The sequence below is a fragment of the Oryctolagus cuniculus genome, chromosome 6, assembly GCF_051225735.1.
Source record: "Oryctolagus cuniculus isolate XC-2025 breed Fujian yellow rabbit chromosome 6, ASM5122573v1, whole genome shotgun sequence".
Taxonomy (NCBI): domain Eukaryota; kingdom Metazoa; phylum Chordata; class Mammalia; order Lagomorpha; family Leporidae; genus Oryctolagus; species Oryctolagus cuniculus.
The window spans coordinates 3166367-3179052 of record NC_142872.1 but is presented as its reverse complement, the minus strand read 5'-3'; the positions used below and the strand labels follow the sequence as shown (position 1 = coordinate 3179052).

The 12686-nt window shown below is 43.4% G+C and overlaps 1 protein-coding gene and 1 long non-coding RNA gene across 6 annotated transcripts in view; one reads left to right on the top strand and one right to left on the bottom strand.

Annotated features, from left to right (window-relative positions):
- LOC149125945 (uncharacterized) overlaps positions 1 to 12686 on the bottom strand; it is a 69428-nt gene that overhangs the window by 42116 nt on the left and 14626 nt on the right. Inside the window, exon 3 of one of the 5 annotated variants that reach the window (XR_016235003.1) lies at positions 4740 to 6135. The exons of the other annotated variants lie outside the window; for them this stretch is intronic. This is a non-coding gene — a long non-coding RNA (uncharacterized LOC149125945). Of the gene's footprint in view, positions 1 to 4739; positions 6136 to 12686 lie in introns of those variants that run through there. 5 annotated transcript variants of the gene reach the window in all.
- LOC149125946 (olfactory receptor 2V1-like) lies at positions 8235 to 10332 on the top strand. The gene has a single exon (XM_089334752.1). The coding sequence runs from the start codon at positions 8649 to 8651 to the stop codon at positions 9615 to 9617; it is 969 nt and encodes a 322-aa protein (XP_089190878.1). The 5' UTR covers positions 8235 to 8648; the 3' UTR covers positions 9618 to 10332.

Sequence of the window (12686 nt, the reverse complement as noted above, 5' to 3'; positions counted from 1 at the left end):
TAAATATAGGGGTACAGGTAACTCTCATATGCTGATTTCATTTCCTGTGGATAAATTCCCAGGAGTGGGATGGCTGGGTCATTTGATATATTTTAAGATTTCTGAAGAATCTCCATACTTTCACAATGGTTGTACCAGTTTACATTCCCACCAATAGTGTGTTAGGGTACCCTTTTCTCCATAGTCTCACCAGCATTTATTATTTTCGGATTTTTTGATGATAGTCATTCTAATTGGAATAAGTTGAAACCTCATTGTGGTTTTTATTTGCGTTTCCCTGATGGCTAGTGATCTTGAGCATCTTTTCATATGTCAGTTGGCCATTTTTACTTCTTCCTTTGAAAAATGCTGTTTATATCCTTAACCCATTTCTTTTTTAGAAAGATTTATTTATTTATTTATTTGAAAGGCAGAGTTACAGAGAGAGGAGAGAAGAGACAGGGGAGAGAAGAGACAGCAGAGAGAGAGGAGGGGGAGATGGAGAGAGAGGGAGAGAGGAAGAGAGAGAGAGAGAGAGAGAGAGAGAGAGAAGGAGAGAGGGGGAGAGAGAGAGAGAGATGTTGCATCTGCTGGTTCACTCCCCCAAATGGCTGTAATGGCCAGAGCAGGGCCAATCTGAAGCCTTGATCCAGGTCTCCCATGTGGATGCAGGGGCCCAAGCACTTTGACATCTTCTGCTGCTTTCCCAGGTGCATTAACCGGTGCTAGATTGGAAGTGGAGCAATCGGAACATAAACCAACACCCACATGGGATGCTAGCACTGCAGGTGGCAGCTTTATCCACTATGCCACAGTACTGGCCCCATAGCCCATTTCTGAACTGGATTGTTTGTGTTGTTGTTGAATTTCTTGAGCTCCTTATATACCCTAGCTATTAATCCTTTATCAGATGTGTAGTTTGCAATATTTTTTCCCATTCTGTCAACTGCCTCTTCACTTTGTTGAGTGTTTCCTTTGCTGTGCAGAAGTTTGTTAGCTTGATGTAATCCCATCTACTTTTGCTTTTATTTCCTGTGCTTCTGGGGTCTTATCTGAGAAGTCTTTGCCTATTCCAATGTCTAGAAGTAATTTGATGGTTTCAGGTCTTAGGTTTAGATCCCTGCTCCACTGTGAGTTGATCTTTTTATAGGGTTTAAGGTAGGAGTCTTATTTCTTCTGCATGTGGACACCAAATTTTACCAACACCTTTTATTGAAGCGACTGTCCTTTCTCCAGGGAGTGACTTTTGGTTCATTTGTCAAAGACTAGATGGTTGTTGATGTGTGGATTTATTTCTGGGGTCTGTTCCACTGCTCCACATGTTTACTATGGAGTCTAAATCAAGCTGTTTTGATTATAACTGCCCTGTAAGGTGTCATGAAACCGGTATTGTGATGCCTCCAGCTTTATTTTTATTGTTTAGGATTTCTTCAACTATTCAGGATCTCTTGTGAGTCCATATAAATGTTAGGGCCATTTATTCCAGATCTGAGAAGAACATCTTTGGATTTTTGATTGAGATTGCATTGAATCTGTAAATTGTTTTGGGTAGTGTGGGCATTTTATGATATTAATTCTTCAAGTCCATGAACATGGAAAATTTTTTCCATTTTTCCTGTCTTCTTCTATTTCTTTCCTCAATGTTATAAATTTTCATTGTAGAAATCTTTTACATCCTTGGTTAAATTTATGCCAAGGTATTTAAATTTTTTGTAGCTATTGTGAATGGGACTGATATTACAAGTTCTTTCTCAGCCATAGCATTGTTTGTGTATACACAAGGCTATTGACTTTTGTCTGTTGATTTTATAACCTGTAACTTTACCAAGCTTTCTTATAAGTTCCAATAATCTCTTAGTGGAGTCATTTGGTTTGCCTATATTCAGGATCATATCATCTGTAAACAGGGTTAATCTGACTTCCAACGTGGTCACAAAAGACACGTGGTACAATTTCAATTCCTTTTTGGATTTGTTGAGATGTGTTATGGCTAGCATATGTTCTATCCTAGAGAAAGTTCCACGCACTAATGAAAGGAATGTGTATTCTGCACCTGGGGGATGAAATGTCCTGTAGGTATCAATTAGGTCCACTTGGTGCACAGTGTGGGTTAGTTCTGTTGGGGTTTTTTGTCTAGTTGATCTATACATTGATAACAGTGGTGTGTTGAAGTCCCCCCATTATTATTATATTGAAGCCTGAGTCTCCCTTTAGATCTATTAACATTTGTGTTAAACAGTCAGGCACCCTGGCATTGGATGCATATACATTTTACTGTAGTCACATCTTCCTGTTGAGTGATCCCTTAATCATTACATAATGCCCTTATTTGTCTCTTTTAACAAAGTCTAAAAGTCTATTTTGTCTGCTGTTAGGATGGCTATTCCTGCTCAGTCTGGCTTTCCATTAGCATGGAATATCTGTTTCCATCATTTCACTTTTAACCTGTGCATATCTTTGTTGGCAAGATATATTTCTTTTAGGCAGCAAATAGATAAATCTTATTTTTTAATCCACTCAGCCAGTCTGTATCTTTTTTTTTATTTGACAGGTAGAGTCACAGACAGTGAGAGAGAGAGACAGGGAGAAAGGTCTTCCCTTCATTGGTTCACTCTCCAAATGGCTGCCATGGCCGGTGCTGCGCTGATCCGAAGCCAGGAGCCAGGTGCTTCTCCTGGTCTCCCATGTGGGTGCAGGGCCCAAGGACTTAAGCCATCCTCCACTGCACTCCCAGACCACAGCAGAGAGCCAGACTGGAAGAGCACCTGGGACTAGAACCCAGTGCCCATAAGGGATGCCAGCACCACAGGCGGAGGACTCACCAAGTGAGCCATGGCACCGGCCCCAGTCTGGACCTTTTATTGGAGAATTTAGGCCATTTACAGTCAAAGTTATTATTGATAAGTAACTTCTTGGTCTTGCCATTTTTCCATAAATATTATGATTTCCCTAAATATTCCTCCTACTGTTTGCTTTGGATTTCCTTTGCACTCTGCAAGATCTTCTGCCTTCACATTCTTTCATGACGCTGACCCTCTTTCCGTTGCTGTGTGTAGCACATCCCTAAGTATCATTCATCAGGCTGAATGATTGGTGAGAAATTCTTTCAATTTCTGTCTGTTTTGGAAGGTCTTTATTTCACCTTCATTTATAAATGAGAGCTTTGCTGGGTACAGTATTCTGTGTTGAAAATGTTTCTCCTTTTAGGACTTGGACAATGTCTATCTACTCTCTCATAGCCTTTAGGGTTTCTGATAAGAAATCAGCTGTCAATCTAACTGGAGATCATTTGAAGGTGATCTGGCATTTCTCTTGTGCATAAACATCTTTATGTTTTACTTTTGAAGGCTTGGGCATCATGTGTTGTGGTGGAGATCTTTTCTGATTATTCCTATTAGGAGTGGTATGTCCATAAGTTTTCTGCTATTATTTTCCATATACTTGTTAATCATAGTACTCACATGCAATGACATCATCACATCACTGATACTCTGCCACAGCCACATCACATCTACACACACATCTGCATCTTCCTGCTACTCATCACCACTACGGTGACACCTGCACACACACATCATCACCACTATAGTGAAACCTACACACACACATCTTCACACCACTCATCCTTGCTACAGCAGTATCTACACACGTCTATACCATCCTGCCACTCATCACTATTATCGCAACACCTGCACACACACATCATCACCACTATAGTGACACCTACACACACACATCATCACACCACTCATCCTTGCTATAGCAGCATCTACACACACATCTACACCATCCTGCCACTCATCACTATTATCGCAACACCTGCACACACGTCTACCTCATCACACCAGTCATCCTCTCCGTAGCAGCATCTACAAACACACATAAACATCATTACATCACTCACCACTGCTACAGCAGCATCTACACACACATCTACACCCTCCTGCCACTCATCACCACTATGGCGACACCTGCACACACACATCATCCCTGCTATGGCGACACCTGCACACATACATCATCACCACCATAGTGACACCTACACACACACATCATCACACCATTCATCCTTGCTACAGCAGCATCTACACACATATCTACACCATCCTGCCACTCATCACCACTATGGCAACACCTGCACACACATCATCATCACTGCTATGGCGACACGTGCACACACATGTCCACCTCTTCACACCACTCATCACTGCTAAGGTGACACCTGAACACACACACATCACTGCTATGGCAACACCGTCACATACACATCGTCCCTGCTATGGGGACACTTGCACACACATGTCTACCTCACCACACCACTCATCACTGCTAAGGCGACACCTGCACACACACACACATCACTGCTATGGCAACACCGTCACATACACATCATCACTGCTATGGCGACACTTGCACACACACGTCTACCTCGTCACACCACTCCCCATCACTGCTAACACCTGCACACACACACATCACTGCTATGGTGACACCTACACACACACATCATCACACCACTCATCCTCTGCTACAGTAGCATCTTCTCACATCTACATCACTGCACTACACATTTGCTTTTACAGCAGCATCTATATATATTATATATATATACATATATATATACATATACACATCATTGTACCATTTATGTCCTGTATCATGGTTTTTTCCCTTAAATAAGTTCCCCTACATTATGCCAAGTTTTAATGAATTAATATATTTAACTAGAAACAGCACTGTTGATTTTATTAACAGGCTAGTTAATATTGTTAAGTGGGTACATGATGATAATAACACAATCTATCATGAATGAGGAACACAGGGAGGATTAGAACAAAACCCAAGGCTTCCTTAGTGTAAGGTCCCATTGCCAACCTGCAGAGGGTGGGAACAGATCAGTAAGGGCACACGTGGGTGTGAGAAGCAGAGAGAGACAGACAGAGAAGCCATAACTAAGAAAACTGTATTCACCATGGAAACAGCAGGAGAGAGGGGCAACACTTTATTCTGATCTTGAAGTAAGGGGAGAATTTAGGTAAGAACTGAGCATAAAATGCATAATTTAGAGGGGAGGTATGGTCTGGTGGGTGCTTCCTGGGAAGAGAGAGGACAGCAAGAAGCAAGATGTTGGACAGAAAATATCAGTAACTTAATGGACGAGTGCATGAGATTAGGGATAAAAAGTCCATGAAAATTCCAACTGGGCTCTTGGAAAATGGCAGCAGCACTGACCAAAAACTAACCAAAACAAACTTCCGAGACTGGCTGGAGGCTGGTTTGAAAACCCCTAATTATGTCCTAGGGAGAGGATTCCTCTAGGACACCGCGCCTGGGCACCTCTGCCCTTAATGAGCAGCTGCAAGGCTGAGCTGGGAGTTGGAGGTGGTGGGGCTCAGGCTGGCTGGCCCCTGGCTCCCAGCCCACCAGCTCAGGGACACAGGCTGGCCGGCCCCCAGCTCCCAGCCCAGCCCACCAGCTCAGGGAGCCAAGGCATTCAGTGCACTTCAAGGATTTCTGTATGGCTCATCTGCTACTGAAACCATTTACTATCTTTCTGTCACGAGCACCCGTGGGCAGAAGGAACTCTGAGCATTCCGCACTTTCTGAGAAGCAGTGATGGCTGCACACACACGATAAGGTAAGCACCTAGAGAGGAACAGGAAGGCCCCAAGGTTTCCAGTTTGTGAAAGTGCATCGCACAGCGCTGCTAATCATTTGTCAGTCCCATACAGCATGCTCAGTCTAGGCAGAGAGCACCACCAGGAGCAGGAATGCTGTCAGCTGTGTGATCAGACTAAGCTGCACACCACTACTCAGATGGGGGTACAAGAGGGCCAACCCCCTTCCTCACCCCCTGAGACAAGACACTGCGAAGCGCTGGGAAGCCCACAGGAACCACAGGGCAAAGTAACCGTTGCCTTTAGTTAGAAGCACAACTTCTATGGTACAAGTCTCTCGCTCTGTCCAGCCACTACCCGGAGTCTGAGGGCCTAGAGTCCACTGAATGGATCTCAGCTTCACAGATTTCACTGACGATTCTGCTGGTCGGGCACACGACAGATCTGGAAGGAGAGGTGGAACACAGCCAGCACGATTCCTCTGTGACCATCATAGACCTCAGGGCTTGGCAGATGAGATGGAGGGGAACACCTACAACTGCAAATGAAGGGAAAATTCAGGCTTCAACCCAGGCTACGATGAATAGTCTAGAAGGAGAGCTTATGAAATTAGAACCTGGCCAAGTCCAGGAGTGCGAAAATCGTGGGAAGCAGCACTTGATGGGAAATGAGGCCAGACTAGGAAGCCATGTAGGGCAGCTGCTAGCCTCCCGAGCCCCCGGGGCTGCTCTGAAGTACACCAGCTTCCCCAGATCTGACGTCTCAGCATCTCAACAGTTAATAGCTCCAGGTCAGGCACAGACCAGTCACTGACCACACCAAGATGCACTTGAAGGCAGATGAGAATAAGACGTGTGCTGGACAATCTGCTCATTAAAAGTGTCAGTTGTTAAAGTCAATACACATTGCACATGTGTTTATATTATATATATGAAGTTATGTACAGAAATGCATATTCTGAGGTACGGTATGATGATTCAGCACAGGTACACATGGTGTGATGATGAAATTGGGGAACTGCTGTGTCCATCACCTTTAACATTTATTAACCTTTCTTCAAGCTATCTGAAAATAAACAGTTACTATCATTATGACCCTACTGTTTTCTGTAAGGATCTAGAACACAAGAATTCAATTCTCCTGGAACATGGTCTTTGTGTCCCCTAACCATGAGAATTCATTTGTCCTGTAATGTGGTCACTTTGTACCCTAACCAGCCTCTCCCTATGTCTTCTGTTCCCCTACCTTCCCTAACCACAATTCCACTCTTGGCTTCCGTGACATCACTTATCTTTCAATCCTAAATTTATATCCACCTGCAAACTCAAAATTCATCATCTCTCAAATACCCATAAACACATAGACAATGGACCATGATGAGTAATAATCCCTCAACTTGAAGGTGATGGCCAGAGAACGCTTCAGCGAAAGCTGGCTCTGGAGACGGAGACTGGTGGCTACTCAGGCAGTGCCAGACCCCAGAGGGCTGCTAGCTATTCACAGGAAGTTTGCACAGCTCAGTGGCTGTGCAAGGGAGAACAGCTGCTGGATTCCAGACTGATCACTGAGTACGTTAAATAATGTGTAGCACAGGAGCAAGGCAAGGAGCCCACTGCACCAGGCTCCGCTCTCACTCATCGGAGAGGGTGGGGGAGGGCACAGATTCTGCAGGATCAAAGGGAACCAGGACTTCTTGTGAACCTCACTGACATGCACATCAACACACCTTCCAGCAGGCAGCCTGGGGAGAAGCCCAACCATTCAGAAAGTACGTTTTCAGTGATGTCACGGAGACGTGATGTCAGAGACTGTCAAGGAGATAACAGAAGAATCTACTGCAGTATTTAATTCTGCTATTGGCTTACTAGGGTTGTTCTAATGTTTGATGATTAACTGTATCAGTTTCATGTAACTAACAGACATATTGGTCTTTAGTGTGTTCTAATGAGTTGAGCTGTTAAACATTCTAAGATTAATATTCCCTTATGTTAAGTTTACAGTTGTAATGCTTTTAACTATAGATTGCTAGAATAAATTTGCTCTTATTCAGAATTTTGGCAGCTATCTTTGTGGCTACTTTTTGTTTACAATTATCCTTTCTTCTTTGTGATGAGGTCATAGGAGCCTGAGGGAAGAAGGCTGAGTTCTCTCCTATTAAAAACTAGCCAGAGTCTGTGCAGAGTTCGAGGGTTGAACATGTGCCGGTGCAGGGCAGAGCGGGCTAAGCAAGCTGGAAAGGAAGCCGTCAGCCAGCCTGGGGAAGAAACCCTCCAGCTTCCCTGTGCCGCTGAGTGTTTACAGCTAGCGTGAGATTCAACTGCACTGAACTACGACATTCACTGCAGACCACGTAACTATCAGGGGCTTCAAAAAGCTTTTGGAAATGGAATTGAAAGATAAATATGTCTTGGTGCAAAAAAATTTGAAATCCATGCACAGTTGTTCTGTAACACACATTTTCCTGGAAGTTTTTGAAGACCTCTCAAATGGGTAGATTTCAAAACATTTTGCATCCAGTCAAGTTATATTTAAATTTAATTTTAAACAAACTTTTTGAAGCACCCTCACAGAATGAATCTTTTCTTGGATAGCAAATTGGGCCAATTAGGTTAAAAACTGAAATAACCATGTGTACAGCACAGTGCACAGCCCCACAGACTACTCTTCCCTCAAACTGTTTTGGCCAGAATCAGATTTCTAGTACAGCATGAATATTTTTAAAATCCTCTATAAGTTAAATTAGCAATGTCAGTCCTTGTCCTTGGTGAAGCCAAGCGTATCATTTTTTAAACCTGGAAATAAGCATAAATCTTTGCTGAAACATTTTACTGACAGAAGCACTGAACTCTCACAGAGCAATGGGAAACTAATGGGACACATCTTCACAGGTGTACTCTGGTCTCTAAAGAAAGTAACACAAGGACTAGAAAAAGCAGGAAAAACATTAAGAATGGCCTCATTCATGGTCAAGGTCATGGGGGAAATTGTCTGAACTGGTCACAGTCACAACATTGCTCTTTAACAAACTTGAATGACTAACACTTCACTTTGATGACATCTCTCATAACTCCACAGAGCACCATGGGCAGAGTGAACGAGACAGGCACCACTGGCTTCATCCTGCTGGGCTTCTTCCCCGAGCTCGGGCACATCACCGCCGTGGTGGTCCTCATCCTTCTGGTCTATGTGGCTGCCCTCACAGGCAACACCCTTCTCATCCTGCTCATCTGGCTGGACAGCCAGCTCCACACACCCATGTACTTCCTGCTCAGCCAGCTCTCACTCATGGACCTGACCTTGACGTCCAGCGTCATCCCCAAGATGGCCGCCAACTTCTTCTCCGGTTGGCGGGACATCTCGTTCCTGGCGTGCGGGACCCAGATCTTCTTCTCCCTGACCGTGGCCATTGCGGAATGCATCCTCATAACACTCATGTCCTTCGACCGCTACGTGGCCATCTGTAATCCACTGTGGTACCCCATCATCGTCAGCCCCAGGGTCTGCTTGCAGATGGCTGCCGTATCGTGGACTGGGGGGGCACTTACTTCCCTGGGCCACACGGTGTTCACCTTGCATTTTCAGATCTGCAGCCCCCGCGAGATCCCCCACTTCTTCTGCGAAGTCATGGCCGTGCTTAGGATTGTGTGTGAGGACATCTCTGCCTACGAGAAGGCAGTGGTAGTAACCAGCATCCTCGTCCTGCTGCTGCCTTTGTCACTCATCCTGTCCTCCTACGTGCTCATCTTCCTGGCCGTCCTCCAAATGAACTCCTCCGAAGGCAGGAGCAAGGCTCTGGCCACCTGCTCCTCTCACCTCTGTGTGGTGAGTCTCTATTTCGGTCCAGGGATGTTTATCTACATGAGACCTGGTGCTGCCAAGACCCCGAGGCTGAACCAGGGTCTCTTTCTGTTTGGAACGGTCCTGACTCCTCTCCTGAACCCTCTCGCCTATAGTTTCAGGAACAAGGATGTTCTGGGCGCACTGAAGAGGTTGATGGGGAGGTGTCTGTCCTCCACGTAGAGGGGAAACACCATGGTAGCTGAAGGAAGATGCTCGGGGCACCAGCAAAGGGCCATTTCTCAGTTCAGTAAGAACCCTTGTGAGATCTTGGAAAAGTCAGCTGACTACTGAGTGGCACTGTTTCTTCCTCTGCAGAAAATGTGCGTAGACCCACTTCCTCCCTCCATACTGGAACCACTGCCCAGTTGTCTTGGATGACACTGTGGCGAGGGGCGGGACTCTGCCCCGTAGTCCTCTCGGCAGTTCCTGTCTGACAGCCTCGTGCTCCGTTCTTCACAGACGTGTGCAGCGTCCACGAGGAGAGGGCAGTCAGAGCCCAGCACGCTGTCCAGAGCACAGACACTGCCTTGGAAGCGTCAGGTTCAGAGAACAGGAAAGACAAGGAGATGGCTGAGCGTCCGCAGTGTTTCATTCAGCCCCAGCATGGCTCATTTCCTTCATCTTCTGACTGTGCAGTCTGCAGTTGGCATCTGAGCTTCCAAACAGCACTCTCTGCTCACCTGCAGTCTTGGCTGCCAGCGTCAGTTCTGTGCTGGTCTGAGGCCTACGAGATTAGAATCTGTGACTTGGGCCCAGGAATCTCACAGTGAAACCTTCAGTGACTTCTGCATGCATCCGTGGATGGGAGCCGCTGTTGCTTGTTGACCAAGTTACCTCTTTAGACTAGCTTAGCAGACAACTTATCAGTCGCGAAGTTTCCCCATCTCTTTAAAATGTGCCTGCAGGATGTGATGGGGTCGTTAATAAAACTAGCATTATTATTCTCATAAATGATAGGGAATAAACTTTTCCCTGTACTTGGAACAGTTCGTACTTTTAAAGTTTTAAGCACATAAAATGGAGTGAGTAGTAAAAAGAAAAAAGCTAAGTGTTTATTCAAAATAAGATTTAAATATTTATAACAGAATATAATTTTAAGCAGGATATATTGCAGATGATTGCAAAATGTTGACATATTCTGTATATGCTTTAAAAAAGTGAATACTTTATGTGGGTAAAAGGAACATTAAGACTAATTACATGTGTTTTTAATAGGCATGTGAAGCAACAAAATAGAAGCTACATTTTCAGTGAAGACCAAACATTCAGAAGGAATTACCAATTTCTAGAACCTTCCCCTCTAATATACCACAATCACTCCCTTGGAGATCTTATTATGGAAATGCAAAAACAGAGCTTTAGGAAATTAAAAATATATTTTAATTGAGAAGTAAAAAATATATGTGTTTATAATATACAATATGTGATTTTGAAATATACATTTTAGGATGGTTACATCAAAATAATCAACATATGTATTACCTCAGATCTGTAATTTTTCTCATGGTGAGAACACTTAAAATCTACTCCCTTAGCAAATTTATAGAATACAATATGTTGTTATTGATTATAATCATCACCTTATGTAATAGGTCCCTTGAAATTATTTTTCCATTTAATGGAAATTTTCTGCCCTTTATCTAATATCTTCCCAACTCCCTCCTCCCCGCCCCTGGTCGCCACCATTCTATCTGCTTCTGTGAGTTCAATTTTTGGCTCCACAGATGTTTGAGACCATGTGGTGTTTATATTTCTGTGCCTGGCTTATCTCGCCTAATATAACCTACCCTAGGTCTATCCCTGCTGTCTCAGTGATGGGTTTTCCTTCCTTGTTAAGGCTGCACAGTTTTCCACTGCATACACACACACACACACACACACATCACGTTTTCTTTACCCATTCACCCGTTCACAGTAAGCAGTTAATTCCATGCCTTGGCTATGGTGAATAATGCCGGAATGAACATGGGAGTGCAGATAGCACTTTGATATACTGATTCTGTGTCCCGTGGACAGGCCCAGTATGGAATTATTGGATCATATGGCATATCTGTTTTTTTTTCTATTTGAGGGGCCATTTTCCATAATGGCTTTACTAATTTACATTCTATTAGCAGTGTGTAAGTGTTCCCTTTTTTCTATATCCTGTCCAACACTTCTCAAATTTTATCTTTTTTTAAATACCAGGTCTAAGGAGCTATCACCTTGTGTCATCGCTGTACAGTTAATGACTTTGAGCACATTTCATGTCTGTGTTGGCCGCTTGTACAGAATGTTTTCAAAGTCCTGAGTAATGTGGTTCCTTGTGTGTTTTGGATACTGACTGCTTATCAGATGTGTGGCTGCAAATAGGTGTCTCCCACTCTCTAACTTATCTTTTCACCTGCAAATTGCTTCCTTTGTTAGGTAGATTCCTTGTTTCATGCACACTCATTTCTCTGTTTTGGCTTTTGTTGCCTGAGCTTTGGGGCTAATATCCCAACATCAATGTCTACACCAATGTCAAAGAACTTTGCTCCTGTGTTTCATAGCGTTTTCGCAGCTTCACATTTTGTAGTTCAGAATTCAATCCAGTTTGTGTTGGCTGTGTCTTACGATGTGGCAAGAGGGTCTGGTTTCATTTTTCTGTGTGGTTATCCCGTTGTCCCAGCTCTGATTTGTTGAATAGTCGTCTCCCTGTTGTGTGTTATTGGCATCTCTGTTGAACGTCAATTGACAGTCAACGTGTGTGTTTATTTCTGGGTTCTTTGCTCCAGTGAATTCTATGTCCTTTTTATGGCAGTACTATGCTTTTTTGGTAACTTATGGTTCTGCAGTGTGTTTTCAAGTGTGATGTCTCTAGCTTTATTGTCTATTGCTCCATATTATTTGGCTATTTGAGATATTTTGTGGTTCCATACAAATATAGGACTGTTTTTCACTATCTGTGAAAAAGGTCACAGGAAGTTTGATAGAGAGTGCACTGAATCTATAAATCACTTTAATATACACATTTTAAAAACAGTAACTCTTCTAATCCAAGAACACAGTATATCATCTTATTTATAAGTTTCTTCTTTAATTCCTTACTTCAGTGATTTATAGTTTTCAGCATGTAAGTTTTTTGCATCTTTGATTAAATTAATTCTTAAGTAACTTTTTTTTTGCTATTATAGATTGGGTTATTTTTTGGAGAGTTTGTTATGAGTTCATTAAAAAAAGCTATTGATTTTTGTATGTTGTTTTATATCATGCAAATTTAATTTGTTA